This window comes from Phyllopteryx taeniolatus, chromosome 10, assembly GCF_024500385.1.
Source record: "Phyllopteryx taeniolatus isolate TA_2022b chromosome 10, UOR_Ptae_1.2, whole genome shotgun sequence".
In the NCBI taxonomy this organism is placed as follows: Eukaryota; Metazoa; Chordata; class Actinopteri; order Syngnathiformes; family Syngnathidae; genus Phyllopteryx; species Phyllopteryx taeniolatus.
Window position 1 is genome coordinate 9,103,304 of NC_084511.1, and position 24,063 is coordinate 9,127,366.

At 43.5% G+C, this 24,063-nt stretch overlaps 1 protein-coding gene across 10 annotated transcripts in view; it reads left to right on the forward strand.

Annotated features, from left to right (window-relative positions):
* The window catches only part of atp8a1 (ATPase phospholipid transporting 8A1), a 176,995-nt gene that overhangs the window by 5,250 nt on the left and 147,682 nt on the right, over nucleotides 1-24,063 (forward strand). For all 10 annotated transcript variants that reach the window (XR_009790381.1, XR_009790382.1, XM_061786766.1 and 7 more), the window contains exon 3: nucleotides 18,832-18,946. Coding sequence is in view for 8 of the 10 variants with exons in the window: in XM_061786766.1 (XP_061642750.1) it covers nucleotides 18,832-18,946 (115 nt within the window). In the remaining 2 variants the exon portion in view is untranslated. The remainder of the gene's footprint in view (nucleotides 1-18,831; nucleotides 18,947-24,063) is intronic.

Genomic DNA, 24,063 nt, shown 5'->3' on the forward strand with positions numbered 1-24,063 from the left:
CCAGTTTGACTTTACTGTAAAACTAAGCGCACAACAAAAATAATTACCCTCATTTCATATTTAAATACAAGACACACATCGTTTTAGAAATTGCCATCTTAACAGTCAATGGAAAGCCCTATTTACAGGCTAGCTAATATTAGCATTTGGTTACTGGAGGGATTTACCTTCAAATAACGAATATTCACACAAACGCCATAGCAACGCATACAGACAGGTAATATAACAATACTCACGGGCATATATTCTTCCTAATCTGTGAAAAACCAGTTTATTAACATTATATTGCGCCTTTCTTCTTCTACTTTATCGATTACAATAAATGAGTAGCTCCACGCATGCATCGCACCACACTGCCCCTAAGAGGCCAAGGTGCACACAGCAGGAACAGCAGATACAGTCATTGACTGTATAAAAAGACTTCATTTTTCCTGACTGTGACATTAAATCAGACTAAACTTTTCCTGTTTTAGGTCAATTAGGATTACCAAAATTATTTGTTTGCTGAATGCCAGAATAATGATAGGATTTTTTTTTTTAAAGATAACTATAATAGGCAAAGACAATACAGTCATGGCTCAAAGCATTAGCATGTTTTTAGCCATGAATGATTCCCCCCCCCCGGTTTCTATTATTTTAATATATTATTATTGTACTTGTTACTAATTTATTTTCTGGTTCTTTTAAGTTATATTTGAAGTTGAATTTTGGTAGTTGAATAAATACAAAGGTTTGAAATAAATTAATAATAGTGTTTATTAATCATCATTTCAATATCAATCAAAATAATCGTGATTATTAGTTTTTTCCATAGTTGCACAGCCCTAGTGTAGCGTCCCAGAGGCCCCCTTCACACTGCACAGGCGTGCAAGAGCCGAGCAAAGCAAGCCCACATAAACATATCAGATCGTACAGCCAATAGCACTCACATACATACTGTATATTGACAAATTTACAGCTAATAGATATGATTGTATTGGCAGTGATCGTCAGATCTCACTCTTGGATTATCATACTGGAATCGGCAGCATAAAGCCCTGATCGGAGCACCCCTGATTATACATACTGTGTATTATTTGTACTGTTGATTATATGAGGCCCCCAGGAAGATTAGCAAACTGCTACGGCACAAGCTAATGGGGATGTCGGGAGTGGCTGCTGCTTGAGACAGTCATTGATATTTTCACCAAATTACTTTGCCTACAACACCAAAATTAGTCAATATCCAAAGTAATTTAGCATATGATCGCCAGCACTTTCTGAAATTGCGATCATCCAGTGAGTTTGAGTTCGTAACTATGACCGTTGTCACTGAACAAACTAAGCTAGCTAGCGCTAAACAGCAGAGGCAGCGTGCGCTCGAGCCATCTCATTTTCCGGGTCACATTGAGCGCAAGTGCATCGTCAGATTTACTTCAAACTTCACAGAAAACAAGGATAATAATAATGAATCAAGTCCATATAGTTGTCTCCTGTGTCCAGAATACTATGAACACCTTCGACACCGAAAACACTTTTTGCAGTCAGATTTGCGCTGTAAATACCATTAGGACATTTTTTAGCATTGTCAAAACCTAGAATAAACACTAACTTAACGTAGATAACGTTAATGAAAACTCACCCCATGAGAATCTGAAAAGTATTCCTGTAGATGTCATTGCCTCCGATCAAATGAGAGGTCCGTCGGTGTTCTTTTCGTCCTTCGCCAGTCACGTTCACTTTCAGACAGATTTGCGCTGTCACAACCACAAGTTTTTCGGCAATGCGTCTTCATTCAATCGACAACAAACAGTGTTTCCAAAATTTTCAGTAAAAGTTACTAGAACTTAAAATGCACGAACGGATGCATAAGTAGTCATATGTGGCTCCTTTGAAAGCAGTACCTGATTGGCTACACTGAGTACTGTAAAGTTCATACAAATAAGAAGACGTTGCTCATGGAATTATGTGCAAATGTTTGGCTTATGCCATTGTGCTGACCATTGTCACGTGACTTCAAATTCATCTCGTGGGATGGACGAAATTGCTGCCGGCCAGTCTGCATTAGAGCATCTCATCCTTTGTGACAAAAAGTGGTTACACAAGTCAGTGGAAGAGCATTTAATTGTACTGCCTGTCACTATACATTGTTGGAATAGATAAACAAAGATACATCCATCCATCCATTTTCTGAGCCGCTTCTCCTCACAAGGGTTGCGGGAGTGCTGGAGCCTATCCCAACTATCTTAGGGCAGGAGGTGGGGTACACCCTGAACTGGTTGCCAGACAATCGCAGGGCACACATAAACAAACAACCATTCGCACTCACATTCACACTTACGGGCAATTTAGAGTCTTCAATTAACCTACCATGCATGTTTTTGGGATGTGGGAGGAAACCAGAGCACCCGGAGAAAACCCACGCAAGCACGGCGAGAACATGCAAACTCCACACAGGCGGGGCTCGGATTTGAACCCCGGTCCTCAGAACTGTCAGGCAGTCACTCTAGCCAGTCGTCCACCGTGCCGCCCAAAGATACATTATTTGTAAATAAACAAATAATTTTCTGACCAATTAATCACTGCCAGTCATCCACGTATTTCGTATGTATTGTGTCGTACTTTGCAGTGATCTAGAAGTGCACTGCAGATTACTGAGAGCTGTTTTTATTAGATAGATATATACTTCATTCAACACAAGTGAAATTCACTTATTATTACAGTTCACTATTAAAATGCCTCACTTATCTAGCTAAATAATTTGACTAAATACTAGAATGGGTGTTAGTATGATTGTATTGTAGCATCAGGGTTGTACCGAATGTTGTGGTCGGCGAGTGAAAGTATTAGCATCACTCTGGAAGCACACATACAAACTCACCTCTGAGCTAGTAATTACAAGGCAATTTGTCATCCTTCTCAGCACCACAACTGAGATGTTCATGTTATTGTTATTGGAGACCTGCGCGTTCTACTGGAGCAAAGCTAAATAATTCAACACTAATATGGAGTCCATAGAAAATTGATGCCGCTGCTGCAGTCGCAGGAGTGAAAAGCCTCGGCAAGTGCTGCAACAATAGACACTAACTGAAAAACGTCCTTTGAGTTCCCCCCCCCCCCATTTTCAGCACGCTCCCCACCCTGCAGTTTTATTTTTTTAATCAACATAGCACACGAGGCAGGCCTCCATCTAGAGAGGGCAGCCCTCTCTGCCAGGCTTACGGCCTAATCCGCCAACTGCCTGCCCATCAGTGCACACTTCCGAGCCTTGCCCACCACGTGCTGCCTCACCCCTCATTGCCCTTGTCTGTGCCTTCATTTGTTGCCAAAATAAATGTACCAATAAATAATAAATGCTCCATATAAAAACCTCAGTCGGACTAAACAGGCTGAATCCAAATTGAATTTCATTCGGTTTCACAGAGGTGGAATGTTCCTTTTGCCAAACTGTTCAGAAGTAAAATTTCGCCATTCAGAATAGAGACAGGAAAAGCTCGGTCTGCGCATGCTTCATCTCGACATAAATGCATGGTGACATCATCGTTTCCGCATGGCGCAAGTATGGCGGCTCCCGACAGAGTTCGTATACGACGGAGGTGTTGCTTTTAACTAATTAAGTTGTTTTTATCAAACAATTTCTAAAATATACCTATAAAAACAATCCCAACTACTGTGATCAATACACGACGGACCTCCATCTTGATAAAAGAGGTGACGAAGTACGCATGTCACACAGCTGTTCCGATTAAATGTAGTGCACATCATGTATATACCCAATCGGAATATATTGTGTCACATGTAAACAGTTGACCAGAGATCTTCAATCGAAATTATTTCAATCGGAATGACAAAAAAGTCTCCATGTAAACCAGGCTACTGTGTGGTTGGTCTGCTGAAGACGTGCCCTTCACCTGTCAATCAAATATACATTGACGTTCGCTGTCGTCAAGTACTGGCTGAATAACGTCTGCCACTGAGGTTAATAAACGGTTAACATACCCGTGTTTGTGTTAGTTGGGGACAAACACATACAATGCGGAGCGAAGCACTGATGTTTTAAATGACATCGTCACTGCGGAGCTAGCTGTTTAGCTCAACTCGTTAGCTCGCAGGGTCTCTCGTTAACGCGCAACAACAAACAGTTAACTTTCCCTTAAGTGTGTCTGTTGTGTGAATCTATGCGCTGCATATGGAGCAAGGCTCTGGAGTGTGGAGTATTGGATGAAACAAACACCGGCAAGACTGTACAAGTCCGCCGGTGTTCCGTGAGCCTACTAGCGGCTAATGACACAGCCGTCCGGCTCACAGTGCGATCCCCACTCCGGCTCACCAACACAATGACAATTTATCGAGTCCGGATAAACTATCGTGTCCATTTTATTTATTGAAAGATAAGTCGATATTGTAATTATCGTGACAGGCCCTAATGGCAATGTTCTCAGATTAAAACATGTCAACTCACCCATTCTAAAGAGCCACAACTATCAACAAACGATGACTGGGAAAAGTTATATTTTCTTCTCGATGTAAAAATTTGTTGATGCATGCATCTGCTCTCTAAACTAACTGACAGAGGCCATGCGTGTTAAAGCAAGACAGACGGCGACGAGCATCTGGTTTGCAGCCTTAGCTCGCACACATATCTGCCAAATCCTCTCACGATTGACACTAAAGTAACGATTGGCAGGTAAGCTGTGGTGATGAAGCCATGCAATGACCAAATGAATGTCATGTTTTTCCAGTTAATTTTCAGCCATTTTTTGAGAACTGTCTATTAGGTTTTACACGATCAGGATTTTTGGGGCCGATCAGCGAGTTTAAAAAAACGATAACCGATCACCGATCCGATCACAAGATGGAGGAATGTGTCTATTTCAATGACCTGTTCATTTACTGTATATACTTGTGTACTTAATTGCTCAAAAAATTATATTTACAATAAATAATGCATCTTTGTTCCTCTATTTATGCCAGTGAGGCATCGTGACAGACAGAACAAATGAATGGTCTTCTATTAGATGGCAGGAAGTAAATACAGTAATTAGTCTATCCACTTTTTGTGACATTTTTGTTTGCTTGTGTGCCATGAGATTTTTCAATTGTAAAATATGTTCCTTGCCTCCATAAAGGTTTGAAATCACTGCTCTAGTCAGATCGTGTATTCTAATCAGTCAGGTCAACCCAACATTACATGACAGAAATAATGGGTGCTATCCATCCATCCATTTTCTGAGCCGCTTCTCCTCACTAGGGTCGCGGGCGTGCTGGAGCCTATCCCAGCTGTCATTGGGCAGGAGGCGGGGTACACCCTGAACTGGTTGCCAGCCAATCGCAGGGCACATAGGAACAAACAACCATTCGCACTCACAGTCATGCCTACGGGCAATTTAGAGTCTCCATGCATGTTTTTGGGATGTGGGAGGAAACCGGAGTACCCGGAGAAAACCCACGCAGGCACGGGGAGAACATGCAAACTCCACACAGGCGGGGCCGGGGATTGAACCCGGGTCCTCAGAACTGTGAGGCTGACGCTCTAACCAGTCGTCCACCGTGCCGCCTAATGGGTGCTAACTTACTGTAATTAAATTAGTTTATTTGTAATTAAATTACTTCACCCACACCGAAACTTTAGAGCATGATTCGACAGAACGGCGGCATGTTAACGTCCAACCGTTCGTGCTACCGCTAGCTTGCGAGGCTACGTAGTATTTTATTGCCTGCTTGTGAGCCGTATCGTATTAAAAGTACGCGAACATACCTCAAGCAAGCCTTAAACGAACGTCCTCTCCTGTCCTGAGCACCGGTGACCACCAACACGTTATTCCCCATTTTGTCCTTATAATACAGTCGGCTCGCTCCACTCTTGTTGTCGTCACCACGGTAACGAGTGTATCCGGTTGCATTTGAGTTGACAAGATAAAGCCCACTGATCGTAAAAAACAGGATGCGGAATACAACATTTTATTGCAGTAGTCTGACAGTGCAATCGTGAAATAGCAAATTTGTCTTGTAGTCTGATCCGGGCATTACGTGTTGCCTGTCTCAGACGTGTTGTCTGTCCCACACCGTTTAAAAAATTTATTTATTTTTTTTAAAATAACTTCTTTGGCCGTCATATTTACAGTAATACGTCAAAAGACACGCGACAAGGCTAAAAATAAACTAGCTTTTGGATTAAAATATACTGTGCACGCGGCGACGCGGAGTAAATGTCTTTTTCAGAGCCGATCAATGACATCATTGATCGGATCGGCGAATTATGACATTAAAGCCGATCAGCATAAAATGCTAAATATCGACCGATACCGATCAGCCCGATCAAATCGGTGTAAAGTCTACTGTCTATGTGCCTGGCGAATTACAGACTGATTAGAATGTGGCGGTGTTTTATTTGCAGGGCCTATACACTTTAGCTTGCTTGTTGGGTACTTGTGGCAATTCAGTAATTTGGTGGTGCCAATTTAAACAAAATCATACTGTGTCCTAACTTGCAACTCTCGCTGCTGATGGACTTAAGTGTTAATTGTGTTGTCTGTTTGTCACATGCATGCATGATGAGCAGCAGTAAAGCACCCCGAGCCTGCAAATGACACAAGTGTTCGTGTGGTCGCGTCTCTGTCGGATAAGGTCAGGCGAACAGCGGATGGAAAGGTGGCGGCAGACAGACAACTTCACACGATAAGAAAAGTTAGCTTGTCGTCCTTGGTTTCCAAGTTCCTCAAAATTTTATATCCTTGTCCTTGGCACTACTTACAGTATTGTTCAACTAAGCCACAGAGCTGATTTTGGATCGATCTCAGCAAACAGTATTTGTGATAAGACTTTTAGTGACGTTTCCATCAGGCAGTCCAATTTAGTTCAGCTTCTTACAGTAGAGATAGGAATAGTAAATCCTGATCTGGATTGTGTAGGCCAGATGGCCATTGCTGTGTCATCGATGTAAAGTGTGATATCATAGCAGTGAAAGACAGTTATTGTATAGTGGTAATAAATTCAAACATTGCTGAACTGATGGGAATTCTGGCTCTTCTTAGAGAACCAGCTCTTTTGGATTGGCTCACTTCGGCTCCCAAACGGCTCTCCAGATTTTCTTTACTTACATTATTTCTTGGTAGTTAATTAAATTAAAATTATGCGCACTAATGTAAAAAACATACTATATTTTTAGATTGTTTATTATAAAAATATGCCTTTATTCACCCTATACAGTGCTAGAAAAAATTTTCTAGCACTTTTTTTTTTCGACTAAACAAATTTTAAGTGAAACAACACAATCACTGCAATTGGCTGGCGACCAGTCAGCCAACCTCTCGCTCAAATATAGCTGGGATAGGCTCCAGCACGCCTGCGACCCTTGTGAGGAGAAAGCGGTACAGAAAATGGATGGATGGGTGGAACACAATCACTGCAAAACACACAACACAACAAAATGTCACGTGTGCGTTGAAACGCTCGTAATGATTCCAAAGCAAACTCAACAACTGGAGCACGCTTTACAGATTTTATTGAACACAAAAGCACAGAAGCGTAAATAAATACAAATAACTAAAGGTGACGTGACAAAAGGTGGATGTGCAAAATAAATCTCTACTACAACTAAGGGAGGTGGACGGAGCACCACGGGAGGAAGACAGCGATAATAATTAGCAATGCAAAACACCAGGCTATAGTATCAGCAACAAAGTGAGCACAGTAGTACATACATACAACGGATGACGAGAAGAAATTACTGGCGGGACTAGCAAACACGGGAGAAAAAGCACGAGTGAGTCAAAATGCTGAGGCAATGGCAAAAACACTCACTCTGCATCGTCCTCCCATGTGTCCTGCAACTAAATGCCCATCTGATGATGATAGCCTCCAGGTGTGAAACAGGAGACTCTCCCGCCTGTCACACTCCCAGGAAACTGCAACAAAAGGAAAAAACAGCCAGCAGAAGGCGGCAACAAAACAGGATTGTGACACAAAATACACATACAAATATCCACCCATCCATCCATTTTCTACACCGCTTATCCTCACTAGGGTCGTGGGGATGATGGAGCCTATGCCAGCTCACTGCGGACAGGTGGCGGGGTACACCCTGAAATGGTTGCTAGCAAATCGCAGGGCACATATAAACAAACAACCATTCACACTTACGTCCATACCTACGAACAATTTAGAGTCTTCAGTTGTTTTTGGGATGGGAAAACCGGAAATCGGAGTACCCGGTGAAAACCCACGCAGGCAAGGGAAGAACAGGCAAAATCCACACAGGCGAGGCTGGATTTTAACCTGGGTCCTCAGAACTGTGAGGCGGATGTGCAAACCAGTCATCACAGCGCCACATGTAAAAATATTTAAAACAAAAATAACAAATCTGCATTCCTATAACTTGTTTATAGTCTAAGGTTAGTAATCAGAAATATCGATGAGGAGCTGATCCGGTTTCTCTGTTGGAAATTATCGGCCCTATTTAGGAGAAGTGACTGACGTTCCTACAATGCACTGTCCAGCATCAGCAGCAACAGTTGCAGCAGACACACTGGCACCTTTGTTAATGTCAGGTTCAAATGCTTGTATTTATTCTTCTCATTGCATGGATGGGTGCCTTGTTTGTGGAGCCAGCTTGATAGATTTTCTTTTTCTTGCAGACTTTAGACTGGCTTTATAGTCAATAAAGTTTAAATGTGCCCAGATTTTACTAATTTTCCTGCTGTCGCTCATTTTCTTAACTAATCAGCCACCCCTCCATCTGCTTCGAACAGTCAGAGAGAGAAACGACGCCACACATCAGGCTCTAAATGGCACTTATTATGCATGGACATTAGTTTCTTCTTGTTTTTTGCCCAGAGTGGCATTTACTATTTGTTTTCTTTCATCAGCAGCAACAGTTGCAGCAGACACACTGGCACCTTTGTTAATATCAGGTTCAAATGCTGGTCTTTATTCTTCTCATTGCATGGATGGGTGCCTTGTTTGTGGAGCCAGCTTGATAGATTTTGTTTTCCTTGCAGACTTTAGACTGGCTTTATAGTCAATAGAGTTTAAATGTCCCCAGATTTGACTAATTTTCCTGCTGTTGCTCATTTTCTTAATTATTCCCGCCGCCCCTCCCTCTGCTTCGAACAGTCCGAGAGAGAGAAACGACGCCACACATCAGGCTCTCTCTTAAGCAAAGGACGAGTGTGGTTCCTGATCGTTCACTTTAAACATCGGCATCTTGGAGCCGTTTCGTTCGCGAACGACGCAACACGTTAAGCGGGTTCTTCATTGTCACGGTATTGTAGCATTTAAATATCAAACGAGTAGAAAGGACATAATCACACATGCTAACATACTGTATACTTACCTTTTTTCGGTGCCTTAAGGCCTCTCTATACGCTCGCGCGGCCGACAACGCCCGCATTGCATTACGTGACCGACGAATTGACCTGTGCGGCCCCTCTGCATCACTTGACGGGCACGCGGAATTTTTTTTTGCTGCGCGTAGAATGCCGCGGAGATCATCTCTCGTGATTGGTCCGTTTTAGTCACATGCTGTGATGACGTACTCAGCGTGCCACTTGGTTCTACATACCATCTACTCCGCCGCCTTCTTGATAAATTTTGCGTGTGTTCATCTCACTCCATTTGTTCTAGCAGACACTGTTCCACGGTCGCCATTGTTTTTGCTTTGTTCCTTGTTACGGAAAGGAAACTAAAAACGGCTACAGGAAATGGCCAAAAAATGCAGAGGAAACTCCACGCTGTGGTGTCCTAGCCAATACCAGCCGTTGCGACACCCCCGACTTGGAGGAGAACTGCAGGACATTTTCAAAACCGCGCGCGTGGGTTGCGCTCGAGTATAAAGGCAAACTGCGCGCCGGATAGCCGCAGTGACGTCAGCTGATGCTGTCACAGTCCCATGGATGATTTATTTATTTATTTTTAACGTGATATGGTTTTTACAGCGTCTGGCTAGACTGACAGTATTTTCAAGTGGATACACACCACATCTAAAAAAATTTATATCAAATTAAATAAATTGCCAGTGAATATGTAGTTAATAGTTAATATTTGATGCCCCAAAAGCTGCTTTGAAGACACTTTTTTCCAAAGACTGTAGCTCCAATTATGCATTCACATTGTCAAATCATCAACTGTGTCAGTTTTTCGGAGAACAAATAGCCGACTACTTTATATTAAGGTTACAGTCAGCCAAGAGTACCAAAAAACGATCCACTCTGTCTGTTTCTGCCTCAGTGGACTGGACATCACATGACCCTCATTTTGACCATTCATAAAATCAGGGAAAGCTTCCCATCTATGCAGATCTCTTGCTAATCTGAGCTGGGCCGGCCCCCGTGATGTTACAGATAGCCCCAGCTGCCCGTGTCATGTCGTGTCCCTTGGCTATTCCACTGGAGTCTGCTGAGCCTATAGGGAGGGGGAGATTAATCCGGCAGCTGCCCTGTTGTCGCGGTTACAGCATTGTCATCTGATAAGCGTCTTATCGATGTTGCTGTAGCTTAAACTGAGGTGGTATTTATAGACCCCCTACAGCTCTGCCCCTCATTCATAAATAGTGAAGATGATAGTGTGGGTGGTGTTCATGTCGGGAACTGGGATTCCTATGAATAGAATGTGACTGCTCTGTCTCCTGAAATATTTATCTGACATCAAATAATAATATCCAGATCTTTCTTCAGAAGCTTTGAGCAGATAACAATTATATTTGAGGTTTGGTGCCTTTGGAGAGCCAAAATATGCAAAATTGTTTTAACCTGAAACTCCAGTCGATTAATTTATTTACTTATTACATCAATGCGACTAGTCACATGCTGCCCCCTCCAGTCCAGTATTGGTATTTTTATTGAGTGAATCATGTGGCAGCCTCGTTTTTTACTAGATCACGTGTGCCCACGTGAAAATTGATTGAATAGCAGTCTCCCTCACTCACAGTCATTAGTGTCTGTTCCATCAGATAGATTGGACTCCTGCTCAGCTTTCAGAATTGCTTCAAATTGATCTTCTTACTCAAGTGATGGACCGACGAGGCTTTGTTTTAGAAGTTGTCGTCAACGAGATCTTTTTGTACATTGTAATAAAAATTTTAAACTGGACTCTACGTCACATCAGATCTATATATTAGGCTACTATATTCTTGGTATATTTTGTGGATGTACTTTAAACATACTGTAACCACTGACTTGTAATGGTTGACTGTAAGGTTATCATTGTCCCTATCATGACTGTCATTGGGTGCATTTCATCTTGCCCGTGTTGACTGCCCTGACAGCAATCATTTTCCACCCCTACCATTTCAGCCTGACCTGAGGTAACGCATTACCACCTCAGTTGTCATAAATCTCATCAAGAATGTTTTGTTCTTTAACCCGTTTGAGCTGCTGTGGCTCTGATGGCAGACGGTTCAAATCCTGGCTCCAACTGTCCGCTGTCGAAGTGTCCTTGAGCAAGATACTGAACCCTAAATTGCTCTCAGTGGCAGCGCTTTGCATGGCAGCAGCTGCTAATTGGTGGATGAATGGGTGAATGTGAGCCTCTGTAAAGCGCTTTGGGCACTGTGATGGTGTAGCTAAAGCGCTACATAAGTACACTCCATTTACCATTTACAAAATTATCCACATTTATAGGATTATCCTTCAAATACGAACTACAGTACAAACCCAACCTTGCGTGGTGTATTTTAGCATTTCATACACAGTTAAACTGATTTTTGAGAGTGTTTAGAAGCGCTGAATATTCTACGACACAGACAAGTGAGAAGACTAGCATATGTTCTTTGCTAGGCCCACGGGGCACCTTCTCCAAAATATGTGGCCCCTTGAGACACTAGTTCCTCTCTGATGTCTGTTGGCTGACACAAGCAATAATCCTCACATATGGGCTGCATGCAAACCTATTACGACACTGGCTGGCATTGACCCTTCCTCCAGAGGCTTCCCCAACAGAGCTGTTTCCTCTTGCTTTCCAAGTCCTGCCAAAATTTGTTTGGTTTGTTCTCACATCTTTTATCTAAATAGCCAGCTTGTTTTCATAATGCAGGAATGCCCATCTTCTTATTGATGAGCTGTAGCAGAACTGCAGCTAATGAAATTAGCGCAGAGAAAAGACACACCTTGCACTTAAGGGATACTAAGGGTTGCTTCCACTTTCACCCCTGTGGCTTAGCACATTATCCGCACTGATTGGGATCCAAAGAAACACTGTGGTTATTTGCAGTGGGAGATTCCTTTCTTCCAAAAATCCGTTCTCATGCTGGACACTGATGAGAGGCTCATGTAATGATGGGAACTTCAACTATAGTGTTTAAGTGATGTATCAAAATAATGGATGTAGAAAAAGAAGACATATGGTTGGTGGCAAAAGACATCGCTCTGAACTGGTCTTAAGACGCTCCGCTGAGGGCCTTCGCAGACCGCACACCTTGTGACTGCAAAGCACTAATGCAAAAAAAAATGAGCGACATTCCTGTTGCAGCATGTTGCACCAAGATGGCGCTTATCTGTGCGGAGGCCTCGGTTACGTGCTCTATAGTATTATGTTTTTGAGTTTTTCGTTCGTCTTTGGAGACATTATGCGACTCACTTACACAAGGGAAGACTTGCTAAACATCAGGGAGTCTACCCCGGACTTTCTTTCACCAACTCGTGCAGCCCTGGGCTCGTCTGATCACTGCTTAATTCACTTAATACCGACGTACAGGCAAGAACTTAAATGTGCGAAGCCTACAGTGAAAACAGTGAAAAAGTGGACCAATGAAGCAAAGATGGAACTTCAAAGCTGTTTAGACTGCACAGACTGGAGTGTCTTTGAAAATTCAGCTGGCAGCCTGGATGAATGTACGGACACTGTTACGTCCTATATCAGTTTCTGTGAAGATGTGTGTGTACCAACAAAATCCTTTCGCACATTCAACAACAACAAGCCATGGTTCACTGCTAAACTTAAGCAGCTTCGCCAAGCTAAGGACGACTCCTATCAGAGCGGGGACAGGGCCCTGTATAATCAAGCTAGAAACCAGCTGACTAAAGAAATTAACATTGCAAAGAGGAACTATGCAGCAAAGTTGGAAAAACAGTTTAGCGCTAACGACTCTAAATCAGTCTGGCATGCATTCCAATCGCTGACTAATTACAAGCGACGATCCCCCCAAGCTGAGAACAATAGCACACTAGCCAACGACTTGAATACCTTCTACTGCAGATTTGAAAAGGACACTTTCACACCCACCCAGCCAGCTACATCACCGACCACAATCACACCTCTGATTTCTGCGTTAACCATCGATGAACAGGATGTGAGACGCATCTTCAAACAACAAAAGATTAACAAAGTGGCAGGCCCAGACCATGTGTCCCCATCCTGCCTCAAAGTCTGCGCAGACCAGCTCGCTCAGTATTCACACAGATCTTCAATAGATCTCTGGAACTGTGCGAAGTACCATCCTGTTTTCAAACGCTCCACCATCATCCCCAAGAAACCTGCAATCTTGGGTCTGAATGACTACAGGCCTGTCGCCTTGACATCTGTGGTCATGAAGTCCTTTGAACGTCTCGTGCTGGACCACCTCAAGAGTGTCACAGGTCCCCTGCTGGACCCCCTGCAGTTTGCTTACCAAGCGAACAGGTCTGCGGATGATGCAGTCAACATGCGACTGCACTTCATCCGAGAACACCTCGACAGTGCAGGGACCTACGCGAGTTCATGGACTTCATCTCAGCGTTCAACACCATCATCCCTGAACTCCTTTCATTCAAGCTTCTCCAGATCAGCGTCTCATCTGCCATCTGCCAGTGGATTTACAGCTTTCTGACGGGCAGGACACAGCAGGTGAGGCTGGGGGAGGCCACCTCATCCACACGCAGAATCAGCACTGGGGCGCCCCAAGGTTGTGTCCTCTCTCCACTGCTCTTCTCTCTCTACACGAACGACTGCACCTCAGCACACCCGACTGTCAAACTCCTGAAGTTTTCAGGCGACACCAAAGTCATCAGCCTCATCAAAGACTGTGACGAGTCTGCGTATCGACAGGAAGTGGAGCGGATGGAGCGATGGTGCGGCCGACACAACCTGGAGCTGAACACGCTCAAGACTGTAGAGATGATCGTGGACTTCAGGAAGCATCCTTTTCCACAGATGCCCCTCATGCTGTCCAACTGCCCTGTGTCAACCGTCGAGACCTTCAAGTTCCTGGGCATTACAGTCTCTCAGGACCTGAAGTGGGAGATCAACATCATCCTCAAAAAGGCCCAGCAGAGGATGTACTTCCTGCGGCGTCTGAGGAAGCATGGCCTGCCACAGGAGCTGTTGAGGCAGTTCTACACAGCAGTCATCAAATCAGTCCTATGTCCTTCCATCACAGTCTGGTTTGGTGCTGCTAAAAAAAAGGACAAACTCCAACTGCAACAGACAATCAAAACCGCTGAAAAGATTGTTGGTACCCCCCTACCCACCCTTGAGGACATGCACGCTGCCAGAACTAAGACAAGAGCATCCAAAATCCTCTTGGACCCTCCACATCCTGGTCACCACCTCTTCCAGCTCCTTCCCTCCGGTAGGCTCTACCGAACAATGCAAACTAAAACAAGCAGACATTCCAACAACTTCTTCCCTCTTGCCATTATCTTCTTAAACAGTTATCTTACAATTCCATTGCAACATGCTGCCAATTTTGTCTTGAGTTTGTTGTCACATCTCTGTCGGGCCAATTATACATTACTCGTGCACTCACTGTAGTAGTCTCGCCACGCTTCACTATTTGCATATCTGTTGTTGACTAATACTGGCCACTCATGTGCCTGAGTAGCATCTGCAACATTTGCACAATCGACATTGTCCCAGATTATCACACTACTAGTCACTTTAAACTGCATACATTTCCTGAAGTCTCTGCGCCCTTTGCACAATGGTCATTACACTGGACTATTGTTGTATTAGTCATTTCAAACTGCTCTAATTGCTAGAGGACTATGCATCGTTTTGCACGTTGTCAATAAATATCCATCCATCCATCCATTTTCTGAGCCGCTTCTCCTCACTAGGGTCGCGGGCGTGCTGGAGCCTATCCCAGCTATCATCGGGCAGGAGGCGGGGTACACCCTGAACTGGTTGCCAGCCAATCGCAGGTCACATATAAACAAACAACCATTCGCACTCACAGTCACACCTACGGGCAATTTAGAGTCTTCAATTCATGCATGTTTTTGGCATGTGGGAAGAAACCGCAGTGCCCGGGGAAAACCCACACAGGCACGGGGAGAACAAGCAAACTCCACACAGGCGGGGCCGAGGATTGAACCCCGGTCCTCAAAACTGTGAGGCTGACGCTCTAACCAGTCGTCCACCGTGCCGCCTGTCAATAAATAAATAAATAAAAATTAAAATTGTACCGGCATTAACACATTACTGGTAACCTTATATTGCTCAATGACTGTGTTTTTTATGTCTCAAAGTATTCTCTGCTAATTGACTGTTGTCGTACTAGAGCGGCTCCAACTTCCGGAGACAAATGTGTTTTTGACATGCATAAATAAAGATTATTCTGATTCTGATGCTGTGACCCTGTATCTGGTTTTGAGGCTCCACATACTGTATATTGTGCTGTATTACTTTTATTGAACCACAAATACATGGCATGATTGTCAAGGAAGAAGGGAGTTGACACAAACAGAAAGTGAGTGAGAATAACAGAGCTTGTGGATATTTTCCTCGATCCATTCACTGACTACCCGGCGTGCTTCATACATTGCTCACGTGCATTTTGGTGACAGAGACTGCAGACTTCACTATCTCATCCACAGGTACATATGAAATTGTAAATATAGTTCAGTATTGTTGTAAAACAGTATGTATACTGTATTTACTGTTTTTGTAAGGCTTGGCGTTGCTGCAGCAGCCGGCTGGCTCTTACTTAACCTTAAAACTCGTGAAAGTATTTTCCCTGTGTGAAAGCACATGTGCATTTATGATTGGCTATTACATCTGCAACATTGCAACGCTGTGCACCGGCGATTAAAATTTTGAATTTGAAATTTTTTAATTTAAAAGCCAGTGACCGACTGTTGGGCACTCAAGAAAACTAGCTACTGAACCCCACACACTGCGCAACAGTTCAGTGGGGTTCAGCCACATCACTCAGTGAGCGGCAGAGTTAAGGTGTCTCTTTAAGTCAGGGGTGTCGAAACCTTTTCCTTTATTTCCGGGGCAATATAAAGAGAAATGTTGCTACTATTTTAGTTCTAAATGGTTCCTTTGCATATCTACAAAAATCTCTAAATAAAACCAATTCATTATTATGAGCAGTGGAATTCGTAATAGTTGTCAGGTGTGTTGCACCCATGGGGGATGTGGTTGTTGCAACGCCCCCACTTTTTCAACACCCCACTCAATAGCGTGAGTTGTGTCAAATGTTTTTTTCATTTTTTATTTATTTATTTTTTTGGTATATGCTGCGGACCGCTAAACAAGGGACAGCTGGCTGCAAATGGCTGTAGTTTGAACACCCCTCCTTTAAGCGGTTATTGTTTCAGTCAACTTTTTTATTGTTGTTTTTCTTCACTGTCCTGCTGTAGAGCTTGCAATGGGTTAGCCATCTATTAGAAGATTGCTGTTTCAGAAGATTCTGAAAACAGAATTTTTGGTAGTTTAGTGGTTCCATGCACCTGTAATAGGATCGATTCCCACTCAGTGCCCCATTAACAATTTTCATGTGCTTGACTGGTGACCAGAGTGTAGTCCATCTTTTGCCATGGGATAGGCTACATCCATTGCTGTGACCCTGAACACAATAGACTACTGCCAGTACAGTATAGAATATGGATGTATAGAAGAACCCCATATGTGAAAGCAACAAAGCTGAGGATGTAAAAGGAGTTAAGCAGCAGCAATGGCATCCGCAACTGGTGCAATGCAGTACCTAGCAGGGGAAGACACTCCACAGCACCGAGGGCTCATTCACAACATGGAGACGCAACATCAATCAGAGCCTTGGCTAGCTTTCCTGCTAAAGTCTCTCTGTGCTCTCAGACGCCATGCCAGCTCGCTCATTTCATACGTCTTTGTGGACACTAATTCCCTGATCACCCATACTGCACGTCAGTCTCTTTGACCTCAAGTCTATGATTATTGATGTTGTGTGAGTAGCACTCAGGCACTCACTGTCTATCAGTGCTTCTCTCATCAGTGCTTTTTATTCTGTTGGACATAACTTGAAAATATCCTGGTTGACATCCTATTTCACAGTTTACTTTACTCCTAAGAGCTGGTTGTGGTCTGGTTGAGTGAATTTACAAGCTAGTTTTGTTGTCAATTATTAAATATGCGTAACACATACAGAGGATTGAAATTACGGTACTCAATGGCCCACGGTGCTACAAAAGACAGTACAAACAATATCAATATAAAAGCTAAATAAACTATAGTATGTACAGTACATAAAGTATTAATTGAATGTGCAAATATCAAAGGTCAGGTGACGTGTGGAACATAGTCAAGGTCAGAGAACAAAGGCAAATAAGAAATTTATAAATTAGATGACAAAACCCCAATGCTGCTAAAGTGGCCCGAGTCTGGTGTGTGTGTATGTGTGTGTGTGTGTGTTTGTTTCCCAAAGTCCACCAAAGACAATTAGTCCAGTGCCCATTTTACAGTATATGCAGACCATGATCAAAAGTTCTTTTGGTCATACAAAAGCTAACTACATACTGTATTTCCTTCATATTAATTCACAACTTTTTGAATAGCTGGTAACAAAGATACCTACAAACGTGGGCATAAAAAGGAAAAATGTCCCACATTGGCAGATTAATAATTATAGATTCATATTAACAACCAATTGTGCAATTGACGTGAATGTATAATGCAGGCATAGGATATTTATGTTCCAAAGTAGAGGACAGCACCCTCCAAGCTCCTCCTGTATTAACGTCTGAATCCTCACATGGTCTTTTGTCACCACGCTAATCCAGTAAATCACCTGCGCCTATCTGAAGTCTGGTTAGGCTCTTGCGTAATGGCTCTGGGTAGCCGACCCGTGTTTCCCCTGGTGACCGAAATGACGACAGGGGCGAGAGTTATTTTTAGCCCTAGAGCACATGCTGAGAGAAGAGGGGAGAGTGGTGGGAAGGAGTGCTTGCTTGTCACTCCTTGGTAATCCTCTCAGTGTAGCCAAGAGGATCATTAAAATAACAAGAGGTGTAAAGTAAGATTCAGGGTTTGTGTAACACCAGGGAGAACGTGAAAGCGGTAAAGCGAGAGTTAGTTTGGAGCCGAGCAGGAAGTGTGACAACGATCTTAAGGTTCTCGCTTTCCATTTTAAACTTGGGGGGACGTGTCTTTGTGTACTTGTTGAAGCTAAACTATTCCTGTCCTTGTCCTCACAACACCTAACACTACCAGCATGTAATGTACAAGGGAGGAGGAGAACTCATAACAAAACATGCAACCTAATCTTTTGTAATTGCGGTGATGTTGCCTCAGAAACACAAATCGAGGTGTCCAAAGTTATTCTCAAACCCAAAGCTGTCATAATGCACACTGTTTTTTTTTTCTTGAACTCTTCCCAGAGAAATATTTTGGAAAATGGCATTTTTGGTTTTAGTGGTTCACACCTTAAAAACAACTCATACCATTTTCTTCACACTTTCTACAAATGTCATATAAGCCTTAACCGACCTTGGTCTTGGTCTTATTGGCCTCGTTTAAAAAAAATATATATAACAACTTTTTTAAATAACTGAGCCCATTATGTAATAATATACTAACATCACTTTATTTAACCTAACCTTTTGGCTATAACTGTGAAAAGGCATACTCTGTCCATCTCGGTCTTATTTGAACACATTATTTTGTTGTTTTATCTTTCAGGATATGAGAAGACAGAGGACGCTTCAGAAAAGACATCCTTAGCGGACCAAGAAGATGCCCGACTGATTTACCTTAACCAGCCACAGTTTACAAAGTTTTGCAGCAACCGGGTCAGGTAAGAAACACTTTCTGAATGAACAGTATTTTTTATATAGGTTGATATAGTCTTAGTCAAATCAGAATGAGTTTTTACACAGCTTACATGACTAGCGCAGCTTCTGTTTTTTACCTTTGACTGCTGATACCCCTCCTTGAGCCGTTACCTTGTCGTGGTGGAGGGGTTTGTGTGTCCCAGTGGTCCTAGGAGCTAAGTTGTCTGGGGCTTTGTCTGGTCCTAGGTGAGGGACCAGACAAAGCACAGCTCAAAGACCGCTAATGATGATGACAAACAATGGACTTCGTTTTCCCTTGCCCGGATGCGGGTCACCGGGGCCCCCCACAGGAGCCAGGCCTGGTGGTGGGGCTCGAAGGCGAGCGCCTGGGGGCCGGGCCTGCACCCATGGGGCCCGGCCGGGCACTGCCCGAAAGGGTAACTTGGGTCTCCCTTCCCATGGGCTCACCACCTGTGGGAGGGGCCATAGGGGTCGGGTGCAGTGTGAGCTGGGCGGTGGCCGAAGGCGGGGCTCCGATGGTGGGGGAAGATGCTGGTCCGACGTGGCAGACCCAAACGTATTGTGAGGGTCCTTTTTTAAGAACGGTGTGTTCCTCAGCCTCCCTGGGCAGGTCTATTCAGGGGTGCTGGAGAGGAGAGTCCGTCGGGAAGTCGAATCTCAGATTCAGGAGGAGCAGTGTGGTTTTCGTCCTGGCCGTGGAACAGTGGACCAGCTCTACACCCTCGGCAGGGTCCTCAAGGGTGCATGGGAGTTCGCCCAACCAGTCTACATGTGTTTTGTGGACTTGGAGAAGGCGTTCGACCGTGTCCCACGGGGAGTCCTGTGGAGGGTACTTTGGGAGTATAGGGTACTGAACCCCCTGCTACGGGCTGTTCGGTCCCTGTACGACCGGAGTCAGAGTTTGGTCCGCATATCCAGCAGTAAGTCGGACTCGTTCCCGGTGAGGGTTGGACTCCGCCAAGGCTGCCCCTTGTCACCGATTCTGTTCATAACTTTTATGGACAGAATTTCTAGACATAGCCGAGGCGTAGAGGGGGTCCGGTTTGGTGGCCTCAGTATTGCATCTCTGCTTTTTGCAGATGATGTGGTTCTGTTGGCTTCATCAAGCCGTGACGTCCAACTCTCACTGGAGCAGTTCGTGTGAAGCAGCTGGGGCCAGATGAAGTGGCTTGGGCATCTGATTCGGATGCCTCCCGGACGCCTCCCTGGTGAGGTGTTTCTGGTGAGGTGTTCCGGGCACGTCCCACCGGGAGAAGACCCCGGGGACGACCCAGGAGACGCTGGAGAGACTACGTCCTTCGGCTGGCCAGGGAACGCCTCGGGATCCCCCCGGAAGAGCTGGATGAAGTGGATGGGGAGAGGGAAGTCTGGACGTCCCTGCTAAAGCTACTGCTCCCGCGACCCTAACCGGATAAGCGGTAGAAAATTGATGGATGGATGGATGCTGATACAGTAGCCTCATTTGTCCACATGATATACAATTGATTTACAGGCAGTGCAATACAGTTACCATGGTCCACATTTTGTAGCTGCACTTAATCAAGTGTAATACCATGCATTATTGCCATTACCCAAAACTGACTGATAGGGATGTGGACAAATATTTAATTAAACGCTGATGATCACATTACTATTGGGCTTCTTAAATGACTTCCATTGGCAAATATACCATATACACAATGACATGTTTGCTGAAATATGTTGCTGACATTTGATTTAATAAATGTTTTTCCTTGATAAGAACAATTCAAGATAAAACTCCAGAAAGTCAGCACTTTTCCAGTGTGACTGTCTCTTCCTCACAGAGGATTGCGCTGCTTTTAGCATTAAAGGTCAAGCGTGTCAGGTCAGGCCATCCTCTGTCAAGGGATATTACTGTTGGCATTCCGACTGCACAAGTTATGCACGTACATGCACGCACACACACACACACACACACACACGCACACGCACACACACAGATTTGAACTGAACAACAACTGTCAATGAAACAAGAGGGGTGCAACAATCAATGTATTAAATTACATGACTGGCTGTGTGCACTAATTTTTATTTGTTCTCATGGGTCCACGAAAAGCAAAATGTGAAATTCAACGGGACCGTGAAGAAGCAAACATGGACATTAAATACATCTACATCATATTAACTGCACATACTGTGTCCCACGTCACGTGATAAGACCTCAAAGCTCCGTGTCGTTATACAACCCCAATTCCAATGAAGTTGGGACGTTGTGTTAAACATAAATAAAAACAAAATACAATGATTTTCAAATCATGTTCGACCTATATTTAATTGAATACACGACAAAGACAAGATATTTAATGTTCAAACTGATCAACTTGATTGTTTTTAGCAAATAATCATGAACTTAGAATTTTATGGCTGCAACACGTTCCAAAAAAGCTTCAGGGTCATATTTACCACTGTGTTACATCAACTTTTCTTTTAACAACATTCAATAAATGTTTGGGAACTGAGGACACTAATTGTTGAAGCTTTGTAGGTGGAATTCTTTCCCCATTCTTGCTTGATGTACAGCTTCAGCTGTTCAACAGTCCGGGGTCTCCGTTGTCGTATTTTACGCTTCATAATGCGCCGCACATTTTCAATGGGAGACAGGTCTGGACTGCAGGTAGGCCAGTCTAGTACCCGCACTCTTTTACTACGAAGCCACGCTGTTGTAACACGTGCAGAATGTGGTTTGGCATCGTCTTGCTGAAATAAGCAGGGGCGTCTAAGAAAAAGACGTTGCTTAGATGGCAGCATATGTTTCTCCAAAACCTGTATGTACCTTTCAGCATTTATGGTGCCTTCACAGATGTGTAAGTTACCCATGCCATTGGCACTAACACAGCCCCATACCATCACAGATGCTGGCTTTTGAACTTTGCTTCCATAACAGTCTGGATGGTTCTTTTCCTCTTTGGCCCGGAGGACACGATGTCCACAATTTCCAAAAACAATTTGAAAGGTGGACTTGTCGGACACTTTTCCACTTTGCATCAGTCAATCTTAGATGAGCTTGGGCCCAAAGAAGCCGGCGGCATTTCTGGGTGTTGTTGATAAATGGATTTTGCTTTGCATAGTAGAGTTTCAAGTTGCACTGACGGATGTAGCGCTGAACTATATTTACTGACATTGGTTTTCTGAAGTGTTCCTGAGCCCATGTGGAGATATCCTTTACACATGTCGGTTTTTGATGTAGTGCCGCCTAAGGGATCAAAGGTCAAGGGGATTCAATGTTGGTTTTCGGCCTTGCCGCTTACATGCAGTGATTTCTCCAGATTCTCTGAACCTTTTGATGATATTATGGACCGTCGATGATGAAATCGCTAAATTCCTTGCAATTGTACGTTGAGGAACATTGTCCTTAAACTGTTCGACTGTTCTCACGCACTTGTTCCCAAAGAGGTGAACCTCGCCCCATCTTTGCTTGTGAATGACTGAGCAATTCAGGGAAGCTCCTTTTATACCCAATCATAGCACCCACCTGTTCCCAATTAGCCTGTTCACCTGTTCCAAACAGGTGTTTGTCTTTTTTGCCACCTGTCCCAGCTTTTTTGGAACGTATTGTGTTAATGATTATTTGCTAAAAGCAATCAAGTTGATCAGTTTGAACATTAAATATCTTTTCTTTGTAGTGTATTCAATTAAATATAGGTTGAACATGATTTGAAAATCATTGTATTCTGTTTTTATTTATGTTTGACACAACGTCCCAACTTCATTGGAATTGGGGTTGTACTTCATAAGTATAACCTTTGAGGCGCCATGTGTTCACTCCAAACCGTATTTATAACATACTGGTCCAACCAGTTGGTCAGTGTCAGGAAGACTGTGAGTTCAGCTGTGTTGACCTTGGATCAGGTGGACAATGATGCACTCTCATGCAGGAGCAGAATTTTTGTCACTTTACAGTCACTGAGAGACATTGTGCGATGAAGTGTTGTCCACTTTTGTTGTATTCCAAATGGTTCTGTCGCTATTTTTGCATATTTTTGGCTTTTTTTGTTTTTGTTTTTTTTTTAAAAACCCTTTGTAGAAAGAACAAAATATAACCCCAAAACAGATAACAGTCAAAATCTTCCAGTCTATAACAAGCCGTTTTAAGACATGATTTCAAATGGTGATGTAAATTTCCTTTCATTTCTATAGGCCTGTCATGATAACACTTTAAGACAATATATTATCCCAAAAACTATCATGATAAACAATATTATTGTGTTTTAATGCCTCTGAAATCATGAAAAATAAGGCCGGCGGGCCTTTTTACTGTTTTTTATTTTTTGCTTTTGAATCATCCATCCATCCATCCATCCATTGTCTGAGCCGCTTATCCTCACAAGGGTCGCGGGCGTGCTGGAGCCAATCCCAGCTAATATCGGGCAGGAGGCGGGGTACACCCTGAACTGGTTGCCAGCCAATCACAGGGCACATATAAACAAACAACCATTCGCACTCACGTTCACACCTACGGGCAATTTAGAGTTGTCAATTCACCTACAATGCATGTTTTTGGGATGTGGGAGGAAACCAGAGTGCCCGGAGAAAACCCACGCAGGCACGGGGAGAACATGCAAACTCCACACAGGTGGGGCCGGGGATTTCTCTTTGTGATATGGATCCCCCTGGGTCTGAAATAACGAATAAACAGCTGCGAGACTTGCCTGGTTTACATGGAGCGTTCTATTGCGATTTGTAATCGGTTTAGAAGCCCAAACCGAATGAAAATGCTCCATATAAACACCTCAATCGAAATAAGCAGGCCGGATCCGAATGGAATTTCATTCGGTATCACATGGGAGGAATATTTATTTTGCCAAACCGATCAGAAGTATATTTTTGCTATGTATGCCGTCATTTGGAATAGAGCTGGGAAGCGCTCTGTCTGCCCATGCTTTGTGTCGACGTAAATGCGGGGTGACGTCATCATTTACGCATGGCATAAATATGGAGGCTCCCGACAGAGCTTGTATGTGACGGATATCTTGTTTTTAACTACTTCTGAATTGATTCTATCAAGTGCTTTTTTAAATACCGTATAATAATAATCAATTTATTAATGCGTAATATATATTTTAATTTAAAAATATATATATATTTTTTGGGCCAGTTA